The sequence below is a fragment of the Urocampus carinirostris genome, chromosome 11, assembly GCF_059441175.1.
Source record: "Urocampus carinirostris isolate Australia breed hairy pipefish chromosome 11, RoL_Ucar_1.0, whole genome shotgun sequence".
Classification (NCBI taxonomy): domain Eukaryota; kingdom Metazoa; phylum Chordata; class Actinopteri; order Syngnathiformes; family Syngnathidae; genus Urocampus; species Urocampus carinirostris.
The window spans coordinates 6,817,505-6,842,394 of record NC_142359.1 but is presented as its reverse complement, the minus strand read 5'-3'; the positions used below and the strand labels follow the sequence as shown (position 1 = coordinate 6,842,394).

The 24,890-nt window shown below is 41.8% G+C and overlaps 1 protein-coding gene across 1 annotated transcript in view; it reads left to right on the top strand.

The window, feature by feature from the left end:
• Positions 1-24,890, top strand: part of col7a1l (collagen type VII alpha 1-like) — a 124,035-nt gene that overhangs the window by 69,961 nt on the left and 29,184 nt on the right. The window contains exons 48-80 of the mRNA XM_088347855.1: positions 226-306; positions 1,481-1,516; positions 1,584-1,628; positions 1,703-1,774; positions 1,878-1,913; positions 2,119-2,145; positions 2,302-2,337; positions 2,430-2,483; positions 2,607-2,645; positions 2,726-2,779; positions 3,421-3,453; positions 3,522-3,587; positions 4,208-4,252; positions 4,333-4,368; positions 4,446-4,472; positions 4,546-4,617; positions 4,682-4,744; positions 4,827-4,844; positions 4,909-4,944; positions 5,025-5,063; positions 5,128-5,163; positions 5,226-5,375; positions 5,844-5,924; positions 8,098-8,250; positions 8,315-8,404; positions 8,501-8,545; positions 11,606-11,719; positions 13,509-13,559; positions 17,558-17,599; positions 17,672-17,854; positions 19,159-19,194; positions 23,210-23,236; positions 23,325-23,384. Coding sequence (XP_088203981.1) covers positions 226-306; positions 1,481-1,516; positions 1,584-1,628; positions 1,703-1,774; positions 1,878-1,913; positions 2,119-2,145; positions 2,302-2,337; positions 2,430-2,483; positions 2,607-2,645; positions 2,726-2,779; positions 3,421-3,453; positions 3,522-3,587; positions 4,208-4,252; positions 4,333-4,368; positions 4,446-4,472; positions 4,546-4,617; positions 4,682-4,744; positions 4,827-4,844; positions 4,909-4,944; positions 5,025-5,063; positions 5,128-5,163; positions 5,226-5,375; positions 5,844-5,924; positions 8,098-8,250; positions 8,315-8,404; positions 8,501-8,545; positions 11,606-11,719; positions 13,509-13,559; positions 17,558-17,599; positions 17,672-17,854; positions 19,159-19,194; positions 23,210-23,236; positions 23,325-23,384 — 1,983 coding nt within the window. The remainder of the gene's footprint in view (positions 1-225; positions 307-1,480; positions 1,517-1,583; positions 1,629-1,702; positions 1,775-1,877; positions 1,914-2,118; positions 2,146-2,301; positions 2,338-2,429; positions 2,484-2,606; positions 2,646-2,725; positions 2,780-3,420; positions 3,454-3,521; positions 3,588-4,207; positions 4,253-4,332; positions 4,369-4,445; positions 4,473-4,545; positions 4,618-4,681; positions 4,745-4,826; positions 4,845-4,908; positions 4,945-5,024; positions 5,064-5,127; positions 5,164-5,225; positions 5,376-5,843; positions 5,925-8,097; positions 8,251-8,314; positions 8,405-8,500; positions 8,546-11,605; positions 11,720-13,508; positions 13,560-17,557; positions 17,600-17,671; positions 17,855-19,158; positions 19,195-23,209; positions 23,237-23,324; positions 23,385-24,890) is intronic.

Sequence of the window (24,890 nt, the reverse complement as noted above, 5' to 3'; positions counted from 1 at the left end):
GTGTTTTAAGAGGGGGAAAAAACTAAAGATGTAACGAGGCACAGAGCCACAGTATATAGAAAATATGATGAGGTAAAGAGACGCATTCTGATTGGCTCTACAGACGCTTTTTCGCCACCCCTGGTCTATAGTTTGCAATAATTGGTGGTCTTGGCAGCCCTTTGAGACTCTTTGGGATTAAGGGCTATACAAATAAAAATGACTTGATAATAATTTGTTCAACAGGGACAGGCCGGCTCCAAAGGTGACAAGGGAGATGCGGGCCCTCATGGAAATCCCGGAGAATCAGGATTAAGAGGTAAAGATGTAAGTAAATCACAAGAGGTTGTCACAGCTATGTCAGCGAATTTCTAGAAGATCTTACAAAATGTTGTATTTTCCCTTACAAAAAAATCTTACGCCATATTTTTTTTTCAAACGTGTTTATTGATGTAGTTTAATGTTATATTCTACATGTGTTTCATTATATCATATGTATTGTTAATTAACATTTTGTTGTGAGATACTGAGTTGCTTGACATGATTAAGGTTTATTATAAAAAAAGTTGAAAAATGAAGTCGCTTGGACGTTCACTGTAGAAGGAAAAAATACATGCAAATATAATCCATCCATCCATCCATCCATTATCTGCACCGCTTATCCTCAGTAGGGTCGCGGGGGTGCTGGAGCCCATCCTAGGACAGACAATTCGCTTGCTAATTCACACCTAAGGACAATTTGGACCGGCCAATTAACCTGAGATGCATGTTTTTGGGGATGTGGGAGGAAACCGGAGTGCCCGGAGGAAACCCACGCAAGCACGGGGAGAACATGCAAACTCCGCACAGGAAGGCTGGTAGCTGGATTTGAACCCATGACATCAGAACTGTGCCGCACACGCGCTAACCACCGCGCCGCCATGCTGACCGCAAATCTAATTAAGTAGAATAATACATTTTCTTATTCGAATTATGAATTCATTTTCTGCATTAAATTATTGTTGGTAATATACTGATCAAAGGGATAACCACAAACCTGTCTTTTTTCATTTTCTCCTTTTATACTTTTTTTCTCAACTTCTTTTTACAGCAATAATGATTCTTACTATAATGTGAGCCGTTTGAGAGCCGGCTCTCTAATGAGTTGAGCCGAAAAAGCCGGTTCTCTAAAAAGAGACGGACTTCCTTTCACTACATAACTACCACATGAAATCCGAGGCGGCAGATGCATGCGCACAGTAGCATCAAACCGCTTGTTTTGTTTGCAACAAAAAAAAAACGATACCGAGATAGAGGGTACCCTGGCAAACTGGTTCGACTTGATTGATTTGCCATTTCGTCATATTCGGACGGTACCCAGAATTGACAAATTTGCGTTTTTCCGTACAGATTTTCTTGTATGTCGTACACGTCTTAAAATGCATAATAAACATACTTTATACGGCAAAAACGTACAGGTTGACAGGTATGCATTCAATATGACAAATTTTGCTGTTCGTAGGGCGAGGCTGGGTCTAAAGGGGATCAAGGGATCAAGGTACGTGACCAGTCCACAAAAAAGTTTCATACCGAAATGAAGAATAAGATCTAGTTGTCTTTCTCAGGGGGAACAAGGACCACAAGGAGTGTCTGGAGACCCAGGAATACGGGTATTTCGACTTTAAGCTTCCAACAAAATTACACTATTAAATTTTAGTTCTTGTTTGATTACATTTTCCATTAGGGCCCATCAGGGCCACCCGGGGGCTTGGGAGCACAAGGGGAGAAAGGAGATGTTGGAAACAACGGTCTGCCTGTAAGGTGTAATTAAAAGTATAAAACATTTGGAGTGTAATTGTCACTCGTCGATACCAAGGATTCACGATGACTGGTCATGAAATTTCTCTGTCTTCCTGTAGGGGCGCGACGGACAGAAAGGCGAGCGAGGCGAGCCGGTGTGTTTGCAATTATGATGCTTTTGATCTCATTGTCCTTCTGATCCGCCGCTTGGCTTTCTTATCGCAGTCAGCAGCTATCTCGAAATCTTTTCCCTCTTTTGTGCTTGTCATTCTTCAGTGCGCTTTTTATTTCCTGCAAATATTAGACTATCGATGTGAATGTAACTGTTTGTGTTTGTGTGTGTCTGCTGTCGTCACAAAGGGAAAACCTGGACCTCCGGGAACGCAAGTAAACAAAGCTTTTATCGTCATGCGTGACAGCTTCTCATCAGTCCAGTCATGTTTAACAGGCCCGTTTGTTGGCGCCGCGCTCGTAAAGTCCAGATAATAACGCGCAGGACGAGAAACGCACACTCTCAATCTTGTCTTTGGTCTTTTTTGCCAGACGGTACAAGACAATATCTTCGCCCGAGTCATCAAGGTGTCTGTATCGATATCACATTTATTTTATTTTCTTGAGGGAATTTCAGCTCACGTCTCCTCTAAAATCCCTTTTATCTTGTTTCGGTCCAGGGCGAACCCGGCCAGCCGGGCTTAAGAGGAGAAATTGGCCTGCCCGGACCGAGAGTGAGACTCCCATTTTCTGTTCTCGTAAAAAATATTTATATTGGACCTTTAGGAGTCATTGGAGGTCTATCTGAAAATGAGTCTGATTGCCTTCTGACTTCATAACCATCCATTTGTCCACAGGGTCCTGAGGGTAAACCTGGTTTTCCAGGATCCGCAGTGGTCAGTGAACATGTTTTATTAGGGATGTGGATGTTCTGTCACAGGCAAGAAAATTCATGCGTATGCATGACTGTGTACAGGGTGGTTCCGGGAAAGACGGTCTGGATGGTTCTCCGGGTGAACCAGGCAAAAAGGTAATATCAAGTAAATTTCTGCAGAAGTCAATGGAAGGAGACCAAGAGGAAGGCCGCGATTGACGTGGATGGATGGTGTTATGAGTGCACTGTCCAGAAAGAGGTCTAAATCTAGTGAAAGGTAGAGCTCTTGTTGGTGATAGGAATGAGTGGAGAGGTGTTGTAAAAGGATAGTGGGATGGGCAGGGCACCTGTATGATGCAGCAGGGGTAAACCAGTGAAAGCTGTCGGGCCCTGCTGTTGAATAAAAGAGTGTGTTGTGTCACCCTGACCCGAGTGACATGGCCGCTTTCTTGTGTCCCGTTTCATCTGAAGGGACGAAAGCATGACCGACTTAGGTACTGAGGTGCCTAACTTGATTGGGTGTACGGGCATTTGGGTTGGCCATGGTCCCAAAAATTTTGTGAGTGTTTTTTGCAATTTTTTCCCTTTTATTTTATTTGTTATTGTGTGTTTGTCTTGCTGTCGGTCACCCCTCTTGAGGGATACGACCAAGATAGATGGATACATAGATAGATAGATAGATAGATTAATTGATTTCCTCCACCGTCATTTCAAAGCATTAGTTTGTTTGCAATCTTTTGAGACATATGATTAAGGGCTATACAAATAAATTTGACTTGACTTGATTCCATCTGCAGGGAGATCAGGGACCAAGAGGAGAGCCTGGATCAGTAAGTTTGACAAATAAGCGATGAATGAGACACACAGTTTAATAGCCTCCCCAATGTGGTTTTCCCAGAAAGGCGACAAAGGCGAACAGGGTCGGATCGGTATTGCCGGAATGCCAGGATTACCAGGAACTCCGGTGAGGCCTTTGTAAGGATTCTGTTGGAAATAAATAACAAAACGTATCGTTTACAAAATTGTTCGAATTAGTTATCTGACTCCTTCAACCAACCACAGCCTACATTCATCCAACAATTTATGCACGCTCGTTTTCTGAGGGAAAAATTAATAGGAAAGTCAACATTTGTACTCCATCGAAGACAGCCGAAGAAGCGACCTTGGAGTCTCTGGGAAGCCTTTTTCTGAAGTCCTTTAGCTTTCTCCTATTGTCCATCTTCTCCCCGCGTAATGGTGTGCCGGCTCCTCCCATGGGCGTGCCAAGGAAGCCCAACATGGGCTTCACAATCTCATAGACGAGCGTCTTGATGTCTGGCTTCCACTAAACAACAGGGTCTGATTATCTTATCAGCAGTACGTCCCATTCCTGTAAACAACCTCTTCCACCACTTATGCCTGCCCTGAACTTTTCACTGCTCATTGAATAAGGGCACAGTCAGTAAATAACTATAGCATTAAACTCAATAAATGTATTCAATCGTATAAAATCCTTTATAGTCAAATGTATAAAATCCTTCAATTCTGAAAAATCATTCATGCATTCCACGTTGCATCTTCGTTGATTGCATTATTTGCTTTTAGGGTCGAGCTGGCGTCGACGGCAAGCGTGGGCTCCCAGGCAATGATGTGATTAACGTTCTGACCTACTATCTCTGGCATTTTTTGCTAAATGATTTTATTTTAATGAACCAATTTATCTTTCCTAGGGAGAGGGCGGACAAAAAGGGGAAGCAGGCAAAAAGGTACAAGTATCTCTGACAACTACATCATCAAAATTGGTCAAGTTGGTTGTGGTAACTCTATGTTTATCTCATTCCAGGGTGATAAAGGGGACATTGGATCCAGTGTAAGGTGTTTCAGCTTTAATCAATTTAAATAAGCAGATGGAGCAAAACTTGATCCTTGTTGTTCAATTACAGGGGAAAGACGGCAATAAAGGGGAACAAGGGCTGCCAGGTTTACCTGGTAAACAGGTCCTTGTCACAGCAGAGGTAAAACTATGATTCCCTGTCACCTTTTGGATTTGGATTCAACTGACTCGCGGCCTGTTCACAGGGTGCCATGATAGAGGAAATTCGCCAAGCCTTTCCCGTGCCCACGGGGCCCCCAGGAGCTACTGTGAGTTCCTGGCCTGACGGTTGCTTATGTGTGCCAGTTTTTTCCCAAACCAATATCTCCTTCCTCTCTTTTGTGTGTTCAGGGCTCGCCAGGACCGAAGGTACCCGCAAATAGGCTAAGCGTTAATGCACTTTGTGATTCTCCACTTTGGATTTTTACTGCAGGGAGAGAAAGGGGACATTGGCACAAAAGGAGAGAAGGTGCAGTCTGTCACGGTCAAATACAAGTGAAATAAGAGAACTGTATATTCACTCGTTGACACGGCATCTGTCTTTGGTAGGGTGATGCTGGTGCCTGTGGGAAATCACTGGAAATGAAGGTAGAGTCCATGTTGTGATTTCACTCTTTGTCTCACTGACGTCATTGCACTTTATCTCCTTCAGGACATCGAGGCAATGTTTGAGACGTACGGAATCAAGGTGTGTCCAACATACTTGTTTTGTTTCGCAATGGAGCTTGACATGTTTACTTTGTTTCCTAGCTTCCTCTGTTGAAGGTTTTGATTGACAAGCTGCTGCAGGACGGTGTCGAGGAATTACTTTACACACTTGCGAGCGCCAAGACGACCAAGCCGAGTGCAAAAACACAAGATTCAGATTTGTACACCTCCAACGCTATCACTGAATTAACAGTAGGTCATGTCAACTACCGCCAGTTATGTTACCAGGGTTGGGTAGGGTTACTTTAACTTGATTACTTTCAATTACTTTTGGATTACTCCAATACCAAATATGCTAATAAAAGACAAAAAAAACTAAATATGAATAAAATTATGACTCACAACACGTGGTAAGCTTTCTCTCCTGGCTTTGATCTCTTTGATCTCCGGCAAAACCAATATAAAATGCGACAGAAACAAATTGAAAATAAATCCAAACAGCTTGCCTATATCATTTTTGCCGTTCCATGTATTCCGTTACTCCCCAAGCCTGCACAAAATTTAGTCATTTTATTCATATTTAGTTTCTTTTGTCTTTTATTAGCATATTTGGTATTGGAGTAATCTAAAAGTAATTGAAAGTAATCAAGTTAAAGTAACCCTACCCAATCCTGTATGTTACTCCGCAAAACTATGTAACTGTTTCCATTACTTTTGAAGAGCTCTGCGAAGATTGATTCATCCAGCCAGCCATTTGTGGACAGCACTGAAGAATTTGAGTTGGACCAACCTACACAGCCAGTAAGTGATGCTGGATCAAAGTACTGCAAATTCCGGACCACATAGCACACCTGATTAAAAGCTACATGTGTAAAGTTAAGGAGGAAACTCAATTTTATTTTGTACAAGCCACACCGTATTTCAAGCCAAAGGCTGAAACATCCATAAAAATGAATTAATTATTGCCCATTTCTTACATTTAATTAGATAAGAGGGGAAATGTCTAGAACAGAAAAGTAACTCCATGAAGTAGGCCCTGTCGGGATTCTCTCCCGCTTTTATTTTTATTGTTTTTCTTCTTGGAAGATTTGCACAGCATGCACTTACTTTTACTCAATCAGTTTGACTCCAAATCACAATATCCAAAGAAATGTTCATCCTCAGTGTTGGGGTAAAAGACGCGCCGCTACCTCCTTCCACCTCCCTCACATCAGACGTCATTTCGGCTTCTTGGCTAGCTTACAAGCTTGACAAACTTTCTTCTAATTGTCCAAATATTTTACTATTTGTAGATTGTAATCCACAGAATATAATTTTCTTTTCAGTGTCGGTTTGTTCAGTTTCACTTTTGTTCGCTGCATGCCGCCAAACAGTTTATTTTGCAGCTGCACTTGCATTACACACTTCATTTGAGGGACTCGGCCTCAAGCAAACCCCAAACTGCTGCGCTGTTCAGCCATTCAAATACGCACGGCCGAAGTAAAGCTCCGCATTTACTTTAGCAGTAAATTAAAGTTCGGGCTCAGTTATCAAATCAAGTTAATCTTTCAGGTGTGCGGGTTCGGGTTAATATTCTCGTGACTCGGGTCGGGTCAGGCTGAATTTATTTTGGTCCGATCTTACCTCTAAGCCACGATTAGGACGTTCATTTGTCGATTATGTCCGCAGGTGTCTATCTCAATCAACTAGTCCAGCAGTTTATCTTATTTAATCTGGCATTAACACATATGCGGACGTACAACAAAAACATCCTCAAAACAAAACTCAATGTACGGTACTGACTAAAACTCAGAGGCCCGTACAATCACAACAAACTGTACACATGCTGAGCCATGCGACTGATCTTAAGCTCTCCCATCCCTTGCTCACAGATTGAGTGTTGCTACTACTACATTGTCACAAAGCGGGTCGGGAAGTAGGAAGTTGGAACTCATTTGCGTAGACGATCTGTCACTTTAGAATAGAATAGAATAGAATATGCCTTTATTGTCATTTTTACAACATGGGATATATTTTAACAACGAAATTGGACGACCCCAGGTCCACATTTTACAGTGAGGATAATGAAACAGAGATAAAGGAACAAAGAACATGTTTTAACTGTCTTTTGCTGTCTTTGGTGTAAATAGGCTCTGCTTCCTCCGGGGGGGGGGGGGGGGGGGGGTGTTGAGTGATGAGGTGGGTGAGGGACAAACAGAAATGGTGGATCGAACTGGATATTTGATCTTACAGTACACACAGTCCAGTGTATTTTCCCGAATTGCTCAGTCCACGTATTGAATGGATTTGGGGAGTACAGTCCATAAACATGCCTGATTAAAGTCGCCGGCGACGATAAAAGCTCTGTTGGGGTGTGCAAGCTGCTGTTTATTGATAGCAGCGGGCAGGAGATTTAGCGCTATGCTAACGTTAGCATAAACAGCAAGCACAATGACCACAGTTAGCCCTCCCGGTAGATACTGCTAGAAACTCTATAACTTCATATCCACATATCTTTAATTGAGAAAGAAATGTTGTCCAACACACAAACGGAACAAAAACAAAACAAAGCAGGCTCGAATGCAGGCAAAACTACAGGCTAGGCATTTAACGGGATGAAACAGAATTTGCAGGAATCTCTCAGAATGTTACACCGAAGTGCAACAAAGTCCAACAAGCACAACAAGAATAAACTGGTTTCAAACAGGCATGAACAGGTTTTCAACAAGGGTAAACAACGATCTGGAAAAGGGCAGTTCCAAAAGGCGTGTTTAATTACTTATAGGAATAATCAGGAAATGCAGGTCAGCAGGTGTCAAGGGGCGGGGCCAGCTGGGCGCCTTGACAACCGTGCAGGGCATGACATACATAAGCAGCACGCAAACTAGCGTCCTAATCGCAGCACAGTGTGTTACTTTTCTGTACTAAACATTTCCCCGCTGATTTTTAAAAAAAAATGAAATGGACGTGATAGACTTACTCTTTCCAATTAAAGGACCGTTGGAATGAAACAACAGAAGGTCCAACCGTATGGACGACCCAGGAGCCTTTTGACAGAATGCACAATGAGAAGATTGTAAACAAAAGCACTTTAATGAGCAAAAACATGACTCTTGTCAACTCTACTGTTGACGAAAATTCAAAACAGGTAAGGTTTAAAATAATTGGGAGACCTATTCATCTGGTACTCATTCATTCACATGTTTTGGTAGAGAGTTTCCCCCCAACCATGGCCGCTGGCCCGAAAGCACTCCGGCAGGAAACACTCTGGGCACAAGAAGCAGAATAGAGACCGCAAAAAGGTACATTTACGTCATCTATGGACGGAAATGCAATTGTACTTCAAAATGTTGATGATTGACATAGTTTATTTCCCTTATGTCATGTCTGCTAACCAGGGCAAAGGAAACAAAGGACGACACGAGGAGCATACACATCTCCTGGTAAATGACATTGAGCATGCTAACGTCACTCTCGCTAACACGATATTACCGAAGCAGAATGCATGTTAAGGAAAAACGTCTAGAATACCAAAATAAGCTTTACGTGTGGTCACCTGTGAATTCTGTGATTGTATCGTTGAAAATGAATCATTATCCAGAAGGAGCACTTGAAGATTTAAGTGTGAAGGGGCACTACGTAATATTTAACCACTAGATGTGGGTGTATTGTGTAGTGCAACCGAAAACAAGTGCCACAAAGCACAAGGAAGATTACAAACGACAAAGTCTCAGAGTGACTAAACCACACCATTTTTCTTCTTATTTTGTTCGCCCTGCCTTTCAGAAGGTTTTTGGGAGTTTTGATAGGTTCCACATCTTCATCCACAAATTTTAGAGAATGGATAAAACAGTGTCAGGACCGGAATGGAAACAGGACCCAATTGCGTTACGTTTCTCACAAGTTTTATTAAAGGAAAGAGGAAGGGCTGAGCCCACGATCCGGGGTTTGCTAGACGCGGGAAGCAGGTCGCTCTGAACGCGGAAGTGGATATTCCGTGGCGAGCGATGGCGGTCTCGGGAACGGAAAAACGGTTCAGTAGCCGGGACAGGAGAGCAAAAAGGTGGTCAGGGTCGGAAGCGAGTCGTAAGCCAGGAAAGGAGAGTAGTCGGGATCAAAAACGGGTCGTAAGTCGGAACGGGTGAGTAGACCTGGTCAGGATCAAAAACGGGTCAAAGCCGGGGGACTGACGGGAGCAAAAAACAGGTAGGAGTCAGGGTCGAAAAAGGCTTGCCTAGTGTTAACTGAGGTTCGCAGACGGACTGACCACAGGAGACGGATAGGAGTGGGTTTGAATAGGGACAGGGAGCCAATCAGAGTCCGAGTCAGCTGGCGCTAAAGGAGCGGGCACAGGTAATTCACAGCTGTAATCATGACAGAAAGTCTTTTAACAAAATACCTTACAAGCCCTTGTCCATAAACATATATATATATATACATGTATATGAATCGTTGATTTCATTTATTAAGGCACCAGAGAAATCAAAACCCGTGGCCCTATGTTAAAAATGAAGCGCCTGCTCTGCCTAATAGCAAGTTGGGCCACCTTGCGCAGCGATAACAGAAATCAGACATTTAGGATAATTGGTAATAAGTCTTCAACCACGCTTTGGAGGAATTTTGGCCAACTCTTCTTTGCAAAATTGTTTTAAATCTGCCATATTGGAGGGTTTTCCATCATGAACTTCCTGTTCATGGTCACACCAATTATCTCAATTGTATTAAGGTTCAGACTTTGATTTGGGCTCTCCTTCATTTTGGGTTTCTTGAGCCATTTAGTGGTGGACTTGCTGGTGTGTTTGGATCATTGTCCTGCTGCATGATCCTAGAGCGCTCGAATTTGAGGGCGGGAACTGATGGCCGGACGTTCTTCTTCAGGATCTTCTGGTAAACCCCAGAAATCATTATTCCCAAAAACTCAGCAAGTTGCCCTGGTCCTGAGGCAGCAAAGCAGCCCCAGACCATCACACTGCCACCACCATGCTTTAATGTTGACGTCATGCTCTTTTTGTCAAATGCTGTGCCATTTTTACGCCACAGAATGTTTCTCCAAAAGTCTTGAGGATAATTAAGACGAGTCTTTGTGTTCTTTTGTGACAGCAGTGGTTTTTGCCAGGACACCCTCCCATAGATTCCGTTTTTGGCCAGTGTCTTTTTTATAATGGAGTCATGAAAACTGACCTTTATTTCGGCCTGCAGTTCCTTGGATGTTTTTCAAGGTTCTTTTCTAATCTCCTGTATGAGCCATCGTTGGCGAAATCTTAGTTGGTCGACCATTTTCGGGAAGGTTTCCTAGTTTCTCCATTTGTGGATCAATGGCTCTGACAGTGGTTCGCCTGAATCTTAAAGCCTTGTCAATTGTGTACTTGAGATTTTATAGTCTAATTTACTTTCTTACAGATTCAATATAAGTGACACAGGTAGTGACAATCAATTTTGAGTGTGGTCTGTGGAATTGAACTCAGCTTTCCCAAAACTGTGGTTAGTCACAGTTACTATGTGATTCAACAATGCGGGGGGGGGGGGGGGGGGGGCAATTACGTTTTCTTGTAGGGCCAGATGGATTTTTTAATAAATGCATTTTGTATTTCCTTGGGTTGTCTCTGTGTAATATTGAAATTGGTTTGATGATCTGCAAAAAAACACAAAATTCAGGAAGGGGGCCAATACTTTCCCAGTGCACTGTAGAGTGGAACCTCGGTTCTCGACCATAATCCGTTCCAGAACCCTGTTCGAAAACCGATTTGTTCAATCACCGAAATCGTTTTTGCCATTAAAAGTAAAGTAAAATCGTTTTAATCCGTTCCAACACCCTGAATGTTTACCATGAACGTAAACATGAAGCTAACCCAGGCTAATCGTACGTTCGCGTTAGCGTAATCTTCCGTACAAAAGATTACGCTAACATGAACGTGTAAAAATTTAAAAAAGGATTATAAATAGGATTTCTTACCTTCGTGGTGGACGGTGGGGAGAGAAAAATCATCAAAAGTTTTTCAACCTCTTCCAAAACTTGCGGCAGTTGCTTGCTTATAGCGCTAACTTCCTTAGCCGCATCACTCGATTTCACACCCTCCTTATTCTTTACTATGGTACTGATAGTAGATTTAGCCATGCTGTCTTCACTAGCAAGATCGGAAATTCGTACACCTCTTTCATATTTAACTATTATGTCTTTCTTAAAGGCAATAGTTGTACGAACAACTTGTTTTTTTTTCACCTGTCCTGCTTGCACCGACCTTCTTCGGAGGCATAATTAGGGGCTAAAACACCCGTACGCCGCTCAGCAATCGCACCCTAGCGTACCGGCGTTCGAACTCCGATTTTTTTGACCGAACAGCGAAGCAAGAATTTCTCGAAATTTTTGGCCGAACACCGATTAGTCCGAACTGAGAGGCGTTCGAAAACCGAGGTTCCGCTGTATATAAAATCACATCTATCATATTTACACCGTACACCCAATTTGAAATGCTCTCTGGCGGTCGCTTGCCATCACTTTCCAGGAATCCCAAATGCCGAACGACAATAATGGAAGAGGATATCTTCTCTCGAGACCTCCGCTGAGCGAGCAGTCGACGGGGTTTGTCGACGGCCGGGGTGATGACAAGCAAGAGGAGGTAGGCGGTCTTCTTCCAGGCTTGAAATGATGCCGGATGACGTCCGGACGCCTTCTCGGTAACGGAGCTGTCAGTTGGCCTTTTAATCACGTCGTCTCTGGGAAACCGAGCTTTAATTGCACACCTACTTAATTGTTAATTAGGAGCCTATGGAGTCGTTCTCACAGCCCACGTTGTGTTGTGACCATTGAATTAACTTGTTGGACATTTGTTGTCTCGATGGATATATGATATCATGTTATCGACGGATTTGATCTTATTGATGGAATAGGCATGATGACTGGACTCAGTGTTTGAAATAACGTCTGCCTTATTCCGATTTCGAAATGAAATGAAATGATCTGCATTTATATAGGGCTTTTCAAGTCAAGACTTCCCAAAGCGCTTTACAGTGTGCTTCACATTTCCCAATAGCGGCCGTGCAGCCATGTAAGGCGCTAACCTGCTTATTGGGGGTATTAGGGGTTCAGTGTCTTACCCAAGGACACTTCGACATGTAACACGGAGAAGCCGGGATTCGAACTGCGATCTATTGATCGGAATTTCGGTTTGTTTAGCAATTTGCATACTCGGCAGCCGATCAGAAGACATCGAATAACAGGGTTGGGTAGGGTTACTTAAACTTGATTACTTTCAATTACTTTTGGATTACTCCAATACCAAATATGCTAATAAAAGACAAAAGAAACTAAATATGAATAAAATGACTAAACTTTGTGCGGGCTTGGGGAGTAACGGAATACATGGAACGGCAAAAATGATGTTGGCAAGCTGTTTGGATTTATTTTCATTTTGTTTCTGTGGCATTTTATGTTAGTTTTGCCAGAGATCAAAGCCAGGAGAGAAAGCTTACCACGTGTTGTGAGTCATAATTGTATTCATATTTAGTTTCTTTTGTCTTTTATTAGCATATTTGGTGTTGGAGTAATCCAAAAGTAATTGAAAGTAATCAAGTTAAAGTAACCCTACCCAACCCTGTCGAATGACTTTTTGCTTCCGGACTTTCCCAAGCGTTATTTGCATATAATTTTCCAAAGTTTTTAAGGATATGTCAGAGTGCGCAGTTTCCTTATGCGTGAGAAGATAAGCAGGACATTGTGGTTCAGCCTTTAAGCATATTTATTCCTCTAAAGCAAGCAAACAACAACACGGCTCCATTGAATACAAAATGGCGATCAACAATTAGCAAAACGAAAAATGGTGGGTGCTTAATGACGTCACACAATGGAAAACGTCTTATCGCAATATCAAGAGTAAGAGCGCTATTAAATTGACAAATCTTAACAAAAGTAGACACAGAGAGAACACAAAAAAAATGGAGAAGTGGTTAGGAATCGAGCAAAAACCTCAGCCCCGGAAGAAATATTCAAAAGAAGCTAACAAAATTGATGACGCTACAAAACGTAAACGTACATAAAAAGCATCGTGGAAAGAGGAGTTCACGTGGCTTGAAGCAGACGACGCAAAGCAAACATTGCATGAATGAAGATGAGTAAATACAAGGTACATACTGATGGCAGATGGAAAACAGCAATGTCATATACATGCAATGAATGTTCGAAGTAGATTTATAATAAACTTAATTTAAAAGTGTTGTTCTGTTATATATCCTGATTATCAATCCTTAATACTTTGCAACAACGGGGTTTTTTTTTTGCGATGAGTCGTCTTATTGTGTTTCAAGTTGTGAAAAATGGGGCAGGCAACTTTATGGCTGGTGTCTGCTAACTTTTTATCACGAGTTTCAGACACTGCCGGACTATATTTTTTGATTTTATGCCATTAACAGGATGAAGTCTTGCCACTGTCTTCTGGCCTCACCACACAGACAGTAGAAGAGGTGGAGTGCTTTTTTTTTTTTAACACACACTTTGCATCCATATCAATGCATGTATTAGGATGCAAAGCTTTTACATTTACATTTAAAATTTTCACCAGTTGCAACAAAAGCTTAACATCCGGAAGTCATTCAAGCAGGAGTTTCTTTACTTTTTCCCTTGAGAGCCACATACAGTCGTTCTCTTCAGTCTCTAACAGTAAAAGTGTGCCGATTTCAAGAATTACTTGTGTATAAAGCCACGATTAAATAACCCTTCTTGATTCTTCAAAAGTCAGAAATTAAATAATAACAACGTTAATAGACTAAGTAATAACCAAAATCCACTCTGTGGGTTTTTCACAGAAAAACCCATGGAATAGTAACTCTATGGAGTGCCTTGTACAGCCTTAACAGGTCCAAGATCAGCTAAATTGACGGAGCCCTGGACCACCCATGGTCTAAATGACTTTAGAAAAGGCAGTTGGTTGTTTTCCCACCCTCACACTGTTTTTAGTGCCGGTAACAGAGACGAATGGTAATTTCTTTGTGCAATCACAAGAAATTCCGTTCTTTTCTAAGCACTGTAAGTTCATATGATAACTATTGTAAGGTTTTAACATTTCCTAAACTACAATCTGACTCCAAGATACTTCACGTATCTTGTCCAAACCCTTACAGTTGGAGCATGTCCAGAAGCCGGAGAAGTTATTGAGCCGGGTATAGTCCACGTATTAATTCATTTAGCTGAATCACATAGTTTAACAATTCAGGTCTCTGCCTGTGCCAATCGTGTGCAGGAGACAGGATGAGAGTCCGGGGGCTCCTCTGTTATAATTCATGCCGATGGAATGTTTACGCCCCATGACCAAGCCTCTGGCTGATTAGTCCGCGCCGTGTTGATGTAATTATCCCAATCGTCCTTCGAAGCATTTGGAGAAGGGTGATGGATCATCGCCTTTGCCCTCAGGCGAGGTGAAAAGTCATTGTTATCTACACAAACAGAAACCAGAGACACATTCCAAAGCAGAGGCGTTTTTACGACAGCCGTCTCTCAGAGTTTGCCCTCAAACACTGAAGTCAGATTTTAGAACAAGTATATTTGACTTTATGTAAGATAAAACAGTGTATAAAATAATATGTAACTTCATTGTATTACTGGTTGTCCAGTGGTAAGAATTCGATCTCAACTGTGCGACCCGGGTTCGAATCCCGTCTCAACCATAAATGCTCATAAAATGCTCCCTGCTATAGTTCAGGCGGGCTGGTCGAAATGTGGAGGCAAACTGTATCCGGCCTGCAGGCTGTAAAGTTTAGGGACCACGGCGTTATTACACTGCATGATTTGAAATAAGCATGTTTAATTTTCTTCAATTTGAAGATAGTAACACTAAATTTCCCCCTCTTTTTTATTTCAAACAGGATCTATCATAATTACAGACTGGGACCATACTGTAGCAAAGTAATGATTTCAATGGTGGAACACAAAAACATTGGAAAACGCAGATAAAGTGGAAACTGGAGCCTTGGATGTCACAACCTTCAATGTTATTCAAAGGGATTCATATCCTTTTTTTTATACATCAATTTTGTACACTTTGTATTTATTAAAATATGTACTACCATTATGTCAACCGCTCTTTGATTGCCACTGGTGAAAATTTTCAGCATAAAAAAATATAAGTCTTTTCGCTTCTTTTCTTTCTTCTGTGTTCCAAAAAGGTCTCGCAAAGTAGAAAATCTACTTTATTTATTTGTTTGTTTATTAAATACTCTATTATTCATGGGACCCAACGGCAGGTCATGTTTATTTGTGACACCCTTAATCCCCAGAAGTCTCAAAGGGCTGTACAGACTACAGACTATTATTACACCATCCCCTGATCTAAAACCTACATGAGAGCTAGGTAAAACTCAAAACCTCATCATGAGAAGAAATAAGGAACCAAGCTGCAATGTCAAGTCATGTTTATTTGTATGGCCCTTTATCACCAGGAGTCTCAAAGGGCTGCACAGACCATAGATTATTGGAAACCACAGACTATCATTACACCATCCCCTGATCTAAAACCTACATCAGAGCTAGGTAAAACTCAAAACCTCATCATGAGAAGAAATAAGGAACCAAGCTGCAATGTCAAGTCAGGTCATGTTTATTTGTGACGCCCTTTATCACAAGGAGTCTCAAAGGGCTGCACAGACCATAGATTATTGGAAACTACAGACTATTATTACACCCTCCCCTGATCTAAAACCTAAACGAGGGCAATGAAAAACTCAAAAACCTCAGGATGACGAAAAGGAAACTTTGAGAAGGGACCACACAGGAGGTCACCCCCCTTCCAGGTTGCAATGGATATAGCATTAACAAACAATGCAGATATTTTGTAAACAGGAAAAAGAGGTCATTCATAAGATATAGAATAAAATTGTGTTTTAAGCTTAGATTTGAACATTTCCACTGAGATTGCAGAATAAATTTGAGGGCAGAGCATCCCACAACACTGGGGCCCGAATGGAGAACGCTCTCGAACCTGCGGATTTCTTCTTGGCTCTTGGGCTCACTAGTAAACCAGTATTTTTAATATGCAGGTTCCAGGCCAGAACACAGGTGGAAATTAAATCTGATAGAAATGAGGCAGCAAGTTCATGTATGATTTTGTAAAATACAAACAGAACCTTAAAATCACATCTTAGGCTAACAGGGAGCCAATGCAGGTTAGCTAAAATCGGGGTAATGAGATCAAACTTTCTTGTCTTAGTTAAAAGCCTTGCTGCAGTATTTTGTACTAGCTGAAGGCTCTTGATTTTGGACTTCGGGAGACCGGAGAGTAGTGCATTGCAGTAATCGAGACGGGAAGTAACAAACGCATGAATTATAATAATAATTTTGGTGGTATAATTTTTTTTATAGTATTTCTGCAGTCAGATTTTTGTAGTATATCCGTAGTGGTATTTTTATTGTATTTTTATAGTATTTCCATTCGTGAAATGTTCTCATATATCCATATTTCATATTTGTATAGTATTACTCTAGTTGTATTTTGCAGTATTTTTCTAGTATTATTTTTGTAAGATTTCTGTGGTGATATTTCTGTTGTAGTATTTTTTTTATAGTAGTGGTATTTTTCTTGTATTTCTGTAGTAATTCTGTGGTATTAATTAGTATTTTTTTAATATTACTTTAGTTACCGGTATATTTTGTAGTATTTTTGATGTAATGTTCTTTGTGATCATTTCTATGATAGTAGTACTGTAGTGATATTATGTAAGTATTTATGTTGAAGTATTGTTGAACTATTTCCAAAGTTGCATTTTTGTAGTATTCCCTTAGAAGTATTTTTTGTAGAATTTCTGTGTTATTTTTGCAATAATACCCAAATTGTATTTTTGTAATATTTCTGTTGTAGTTTTTTCTATTATAGTATTATAGTGATATTGTAGTGGCATTTTTGTAGTATTCCCAGAGTAGTATTTCTTTGGTATTTTTGTAGTATTTCTGATGTAATTCTTTGTTGTAGTATTTTGTATGATAATAGTACTGTCGTGGTATTTTTTTTCGCATTTCTGTTTAAGTATTTTGTAGATTGTCTGTTATTTTTGCAATCATACCCATATTGTGTTTTTTGTAGTATTTCTGTCGTAGTATTTTTCTATTGTAGTAACATAGTGGTCTTATTTTGTAGTATTTATATATCTTTTCAGAATGAAAAGCAAAGTAATATCTTAAGTCCCTGTTTTAAGAACTAAAATTGATATTTATTTTTGTAGTAACTTTGTCGTAGTATTTTTGTCGTAGACACACATTGGGACTCTATATACTATTATTTCTATTTCGACCATTTTAATTTGGCGGGCCGGATGAAAAAGCCCGAGGGGCCACATGTGGCCCTAAGGATGCGGTTTGCTTACGCCCGGTCCAGCCAATCGGAACGCAGAACACAACGCACGATGAAAATCCGCAAAAGTACACGACGATACAGCAAGGGATGACTGTACTTTGATTATTTACTGATCGGCAGGTCCGGCCAATCGGGGTCCAGAGGAACCGGCCTGAATCTAAGGTAGGTTTCAGATTTTGATGAAGCCTCAAAGAGAAAAGCATTCTCCATTTTTAATCATCGATATCTTTATAGAGAAGGAAGATTCGAAGACGAAGATACGTGGAAAGCGTGTTAGAGGGGCCGGGCCCCGACGATGAGGATTGGAGTGGGGACTGGGGGACACCGGACCGAGACCTGGAGGAGGGGGACTTGGAGACGGGGGAGGACGATAGGGGTCAGCCTTACCCCTACCACCCTAACTATTTTAACCTCAAGGTAATATAAATCACTGGTGAAGGATGCTATAGTACAGGGGTGTCAAACTCATTTTAACTCGGGGGCCACACGATAGAACTAACATTCTCTCGGGGGCCGGACTAGTAGATTAGAGAAAGAAAAAAGGAGAGAAAGAAATAAGAGAAAGAGAGAGTGATAAAAGTAGAGAGTGTGGGACAAAGAAAGAGAGAGAAAAAAATAGAGAGAGAGAGAGAGAAAGAGAGAGAGCATGAGAAACAAAAGAGATGAAAAGGGCAATAGTGAGAGACAACAAAATCCATAGAAGAATAGAAAGAGAAAAAAGGAGAGAAAGAGAGAAGGGGAGAAAGAGAGAAGGGAAAGCAAGAGCAAGAGAAAGAGAGAAGAGAGAGAAAATGAAAAAAGGAAAAGAGACCAAAAGAAGTTAAAAAGACAGAGAGAGAACGTGGAACAAAACAATAAAAAAAGAGAGACAGAGTGAGAGAAAAGGGTGGGGAGAGAGAGGGAGAGAGAGAGAAAGAGCATGAGAAACAAAAGAGATAAAAAAGCAATAGTGAGAGAGGGGGAAAGAGAGTGGGAGAGACAACAAAATCCATAGAAGAATAGAAAGAGAGAAAGAGATAAGGGAAAGCAAGAGCGAGAGAAAGAGAGAAGAGAGAGAAAATGAAAAAAGGAAAAGAGACCAAAAGAAGTTAAAAAGACAGAGAGAACGTGGAACAAAACAATAAAAAAAGAGAGACAGAGTGAGAGAAAAGGGTGGGGAGAGAGAGAGAGGGAGAGAGAGAGAAAGAGCATGAGAAACAAAAGAGATAAAAAAGCAATAGTGAGAGAGGGGGAAAGAAAGAGAGTGGGAGAGACAACAAAATCCATAGAAGAATAGAAAGAGAAAAAAGGAGAAAAGAGAGAAGGGGAAAGCAAGAGAGAATGAGAGCAAAAGAGAGAAGAGAGAAAAAAAAAGGAAAAGAGAGCAAAAGAAGGTAAAAAGACACAGAGAGAACGGGGAACAAAGAAATAAAAAAGAGAGACAGAGTGAAAAAGAGAGGGATAGAAAGTGAGAGAATAGGGTGGGGGGGAGAGAGAGAAAGAGAGAAATAAATACAAGTGCAGCATTTGTGAGAGTCACCTGGCTTTGGCAACATCAAGTGGACATATTTCAACTTACAGCTCGTTTTTCTCCTGAGCTTCTCTGAGCGTTGTCTCGCGGGCCGGTTTAAATCCCTGAGCGGTCCATATCTGGCCCACGGGCCGCCTGTTTGACGCCCCTGCTATAATATGATATGTTTAATATTGGTACCCCATTTCTTTATAACTTTCTCATATTAAAGGGACAGCAAGGTGAGGACGGTGCACAAGGTCCAAAGGTAAATATTGAAATGTTTCACTCTTATTATATTTTTAATACACTTATTTTTTTTTCAACGAGTGATGGGCATGTTTTTGCAAAAGAGTAATTATTTAATGCATTTAAAATGGAACTTTCAGGACCAGAACGGAAACAGAACCCACTTGCGTAACGTATACCAGTTTTATTGAAGGAAGGAGGAAGAGACCAAAAGAAGTTAAAAAGACAGAGAGAGAACGTTCTCGCACTCGGCTTGTGATCCGAATTCTGAAGTAGATCTTCAGTAGTGAGCGATGGCGGTGTAAGGGGGGAAAACTGGTCGGCAGCCGGGACTGGAAGAGCAAGACGTGGTCGGGGTCGGAAACGAGTCGTAATCCGGGACGGGAGAGCAGACGTGGTGGGGATCAAAAACGGGTCGTGAGTCGGGACGGGAGAGCAGATGTGGTCGGGATCAAAACGGTCGTAGCGGGAGATAAACAGGAGTAAAAAACGGGACAGGCGGGAGTCCGTGTCGAAAAAGGCTTGCCTAGTATACATGGAGATTTGTAGACGGACTAACAACAGGATATTGACAAGACTGAGTTCAAATAGTGACAGGGAGCCAATCAGAACCCGCGGCAATTGGCGCCAAATGAGCAGGCACAGCTGAGTCACATCAGTAATCATGACAGGAACTAAATTACCCCCTAGCGAAATTAGCAAAAGTAACTAGTTACTACCTAGTATGCATTCGCATTATAGCCCACCACCTTAAACTGCTTTAAAGCAGCTACATAATAAATAAAAAAAACGTGTACACCAACCTGTGTTTCTGCAAAGGAAATCTCGGCCGAGACACTCCATATCCATATTTCAAACCACTCGAAGATTTCCTTCCTTCAAAATTTTCAGCACTCTTCTACAGTAAATTAAGTGTTTGCACATGTAAATTCACCGCCTGATTTATAGTATTAAAAACGGTTTGGATGTGATTATATCAGGAGGGAGAAATGCTTGTACTCACTGCTATCATAACTGGATTGAGTTGTACTTTGTAGGGTCATATAAATATGCCACTTCCCAGACATGATTAGCGGTGTTGTGTTGCTAGCAAACGCTGGGTTAAATAATTCACATTAAGCGAACGCAGAAAAGGCAATGTTTAAAAGACGTCGGGATACAATGGGGACCCAAATACGAAGTGTGGTCGAAGATCGGACCAAGTCGAGCAATCGGGACGGGAGACGGAGCGTGGTCGGAGATCGTAACAAGTCGGGTAGTCAGGATGGGAGAGGGAGCGTGGTTGGAACTCGGAACAAGCCGGGACGAGCAGGACGCGAGGGATCGGGGATCGATACAGGAAACGGAATTGGGCAGGATACGGGTAGCCAGGACAGAAAAACGAAGCTTGGATCGGGGATCGATACAGGAAACAGAATCGGGCAGGATTTGGGTAGCCGGGACAGGAGAACGGAGCTTGGATCGGTGATCGATACAGGAAAAAGAATCAGGCAGGATACGGGTAGCCGGGATAGAACGGAGCTTAGATCGGGGATCGATACAGGAAACAGAATCGGGCAGGATGCGGGTAGCCGGAAGAGGAGAACGTAGCTTGGATCAGGGATCGATACAGGAAACCGAATCGGGCAGGATACGGGTAGCCGGGACAGGTGAACGGAGCTTAGATCGGAGATCGACACAGGAAACAGAATCGTGCAGGATACGGGTCGCCGGGACAAGAGAACGGAGCTTGGATCGGGGATTGACACAGGAAACAGAATCGGGCAGGATACGGGTACCCGGCACAGGTGTACGGAGTTGGATCGGGGATTGATACAGGAAACAGAATCAGGATATGGGTCGCCGGGACAGGAGAACGGAGCTTGGATCGGGGGTCAATACAGGAAACAGAATCGGGCAGGATACGGGTAGCCGGGACAGTTGAACTGATTTGGATAGCGGATCGAAACAGGAAACAGAATCAGGACATGGGTAGCCGGGACAGGAGAACGGAGCTTGGATCGGGGGTCAATACAGGAAACAAAATCGGGCAGGATACGGGTAGCCGGGACAGGTGAACTGATTTGGATAGGGGATCGAAACAGGAAACAGAATCAGGATAAGGGTAGCCGGGACAGGAGAAAGAAGCTTGGATCGGGGGTCAATACAGAAACAGAATCGGGCAGGATACGGGTAGCCGGGACAGGTGAACTGATTTGGATAGGGGATCAAAACAGGAAACAGAATCAGGATAAGGGTAGCCGGGACAGGAGAAAGAAGCTTGGATCAGGGTTCAATACAGGAAACAGAATCGGGCAGGATACGGGTAGCCGGGACAGGTGAATGGAGTTGGATAGGGGATCAATACAGAAAACAGAATCAGGACAAGGGTAGCCCCACAGGAGAACGGAGCTTGGATAGGGAACCAATACAGGAAACAGATCCGGATCAAAATGGGAGCCAGAGTCGAAACTGCTTGCTGAAGTTCGCTGACGGACTGACAAGGAGTGAACGAGAATGACCTGCTCAAATAGGAGGACTCATTAGGGAACGAGTGGCAGCTGTGGCTGAACGAGTGAGCGCAGTTGAGGGAAATTGGCAAATCATGACAGCCGGATCTATTAATTAAAGACGTGACGACCCAATCACGCGTCCATTTGGCATGGATGGATCGAGCAGTCCTTGTTTAGTCCCCACCGTGATCACTCACCAATAGAAGAAGAATCCGTCTCCAAGATCGAGAGGATTTCTTCTTCCGATGGGGGCCGCGTGATAGGAAATACCTGAGAAGCAATGCAACAAGCCAAGCCCTGCACCGTCGAGCTGTTCGGTTAAGTTTCCAAATGACATCACTCCCTAGCTCTTAACCCTTTTCAAATTAAATTTGGGAATTGGAACACTATTGTACCAGCATCCCCTCAAACGTTAGCCCGTGGCCGGCGCCCCTCTTCTGTTGCGTCAGAGTTAACTTGATTACTTTCAATTACTTTTGGATTACTCCAATACCAAATATGCTAATAAAGACAAAAAAGCTAAATATGAATAAAATGACAAAATTTTGTGCAGGCTTGGGGAGTAACGGAATACATGGAACGGCAAAAATGATGTTGGCAAGCTGTTTGGATTTATTTTCTTTTTTTTTCTGTCGCATTTTATGTTAGTTTTGCCGGAGATCAAAGCCAGGAGAGAAAGCTTACCACATGTTGTGAGTCATCATTTTATTCATATTTAGTTTATTTTGTCTTTTATTCGCATATTTGGTATTGGAGTAATCCAAAAGTCATTGAAAGTAATCCAGTTAAAGTAACCCTACCCAACCCTGGTCGCATTCTATGTTAGTTTTGCCGGAGATCAAAGAGATCAAAGCCAGGAGAGAAAGCTTACCACGTGTTGTGAGTCATCATTTTATTTATATTTCGTTTCTTTTGTCTTTTATTAGCATATTTGGTATTGGAGTAATCCAAAAGTCATTGAAAGTAATCAAGTTAAAGTAACCCTACCCAACCCTGGTCGCATTTTATGTTACTTTTGCTGGAGATCAAAGAGATCAAAGCCAGGAGAGAAAGCTTACCACGTGTTGTGAGTCATCATTTTATTCATTTTTAGTTTATTTTCTCTTTTATTAGCATATTTGGTATTGGAGTAATCCAAAAGTCATTGAAAGTAATCCAGTTAAAGTAACCCTACCCAGCCCTTGTCGCATTTTATGTTAGTTTTGCTGGAGATCAAAGAGATCAAAGCCAGGAGAGAAAGCTTACCACGTGTTGTGAGTCATAATTTGATTCATATTTAGGTTTTTTTTTGTCTTTTATTAGCATATTTGGTATTGGAGTAATCCAAAAGTCATTGAAAGTAATCCAGTTAAAGTAAACCTACCCAACCCTGGTTTGGGGTACACTCTTCCTTCTCTTTTGATGCCTCCTAGATTAAAGACGCTCCTAATGAATAATTCCCCTTGTTAAACATGGAAAAAGTGTCTCGGTTTCCCCTCACGTGGCTGACTTTGAACAACCTCAAGGTGCTCTCTGACATCCCCTTCTTCTCTATGTCCGCAGGGAGACGTCGGCGAAACGGGACAAAAGGTGCTCCAAACACACCCGCTCCTCGATTCCACTTCGCATTTGATTTATTATTCAACAACGAAGATTATTAGCCAAACGTTGTGTTCAGGGAGAGCCGGGAATCGGCCACCGAGGGCCCGAGGGGCGAGCCGGTCCGCCCGGCAACAAGGTGACGATTGTCTTGCGTTTGAAAAACAGGAGGTGGCGCGGGGGGGGTGTACATATAATCACTTCAATTTTAATTGATTTTGCGTCCGGCTGCCTTTTTAATTTAAGAGATTTAATTGGCCCGGTGACTCATTTATAACATTGTGTGTGATATAAAAATAGATTTGGAAAGCAATTCTTTCGAAGCTTTTGCCAGCTCAATCGGAACTGAGGGTATTAAAAACAACACATCATTCTGTGTTTAAGTGTTAAAAGGACAGTGTGTGTTATTTAGCGCCTCCTAGTGGTTAAAACAAAAGAATACAGACGCTACCCCTTGATAGTGTTGCCTTGTCAAATAGCTGAGGCCTAGAAGTAGCATCCATCTCCAATTTCTTCTTCAGCTTTGCTGTGAGAGTCCGTGTCTTTTAAGCATAGAAGAAGATGAAGGTACCCAGTGCTTGCATGAGTCTGATCTTTGATTTTATGATGTCAAGTCAATCTTAATCTCAAGGAGACTCAAAGGGCTGCACAGACTACCAACTATTGCAAGCTACAGACTATTATGACACAATTCCCTGATCTAAAACCTACATGAGGGCAAGGAAAAACTCAAAAATCCCAGTATAAATCAAGTCATGTTTATCTGTGACGCCCTTAATCTCAAGGAGACTCAAAGAGCTGCACAGACCATAGACTATTGCGAGAAAAACTCAAAAATCTCAGAATGAGTCAAGTCAAATTGATTTGTGACGCCCTTAATCTTCAGAAGATTCAAAGGGCTGCACAGACCACAGACTATTGCAAGCTACAGACTATTATGACACCATCCCCTGATCTACAACCTACATGAGGGCAAGGAAAAACTCAAAAATCTCAGGATCAGTCAAGTCAAGTCATGTTTATTTCTGACACCCTTATTCTCAAGGAGACTCAAAGGGCTGCACAGACCACCAACTATTGCAAGCTACAGACTATTATGACACCATCCCCTGATCTAAAAACCTACATGAGGGCAAGGAAAAACTCAAAAATCTCAGGATCAGTCAAGTCAAGTCATGTTTATTTGTGACACCCTTAATCTCAAGGAGACTCAAAGAGCTGCACAGACCATAGACTATTGCGAGCTAAAGACTATTATGACCACATCTCCTGATCTAAAACCTCAGGAGGGCAGGGAAAAACTCAAAAACCTCAACACGAGGAAAATAAGGAAACCTTTATAGCAGTATGTTTAAGGCTTGTATAAGTAACCTGTATTGCTTCATACTAAAAAAATAAACATTTCATAAAATAATATGGTATATAAAGACAAATAATACTCATTACACATGTTACATTTGCCTTGAAGAAAATGTTGCTACACATTGTTGTGTCTAAAAACGACCATTTACATGTGCAAAAATTGGCTAACGCTAGAAAATACACCAGGCATGAGACTTGTTGAGTTTTCTTAACAATTGCAATTGGAGAAAGAAATAAGGTCAGAGGACCAAGCAATTTTACCTACTTTCAGCTCGCTAGCCCA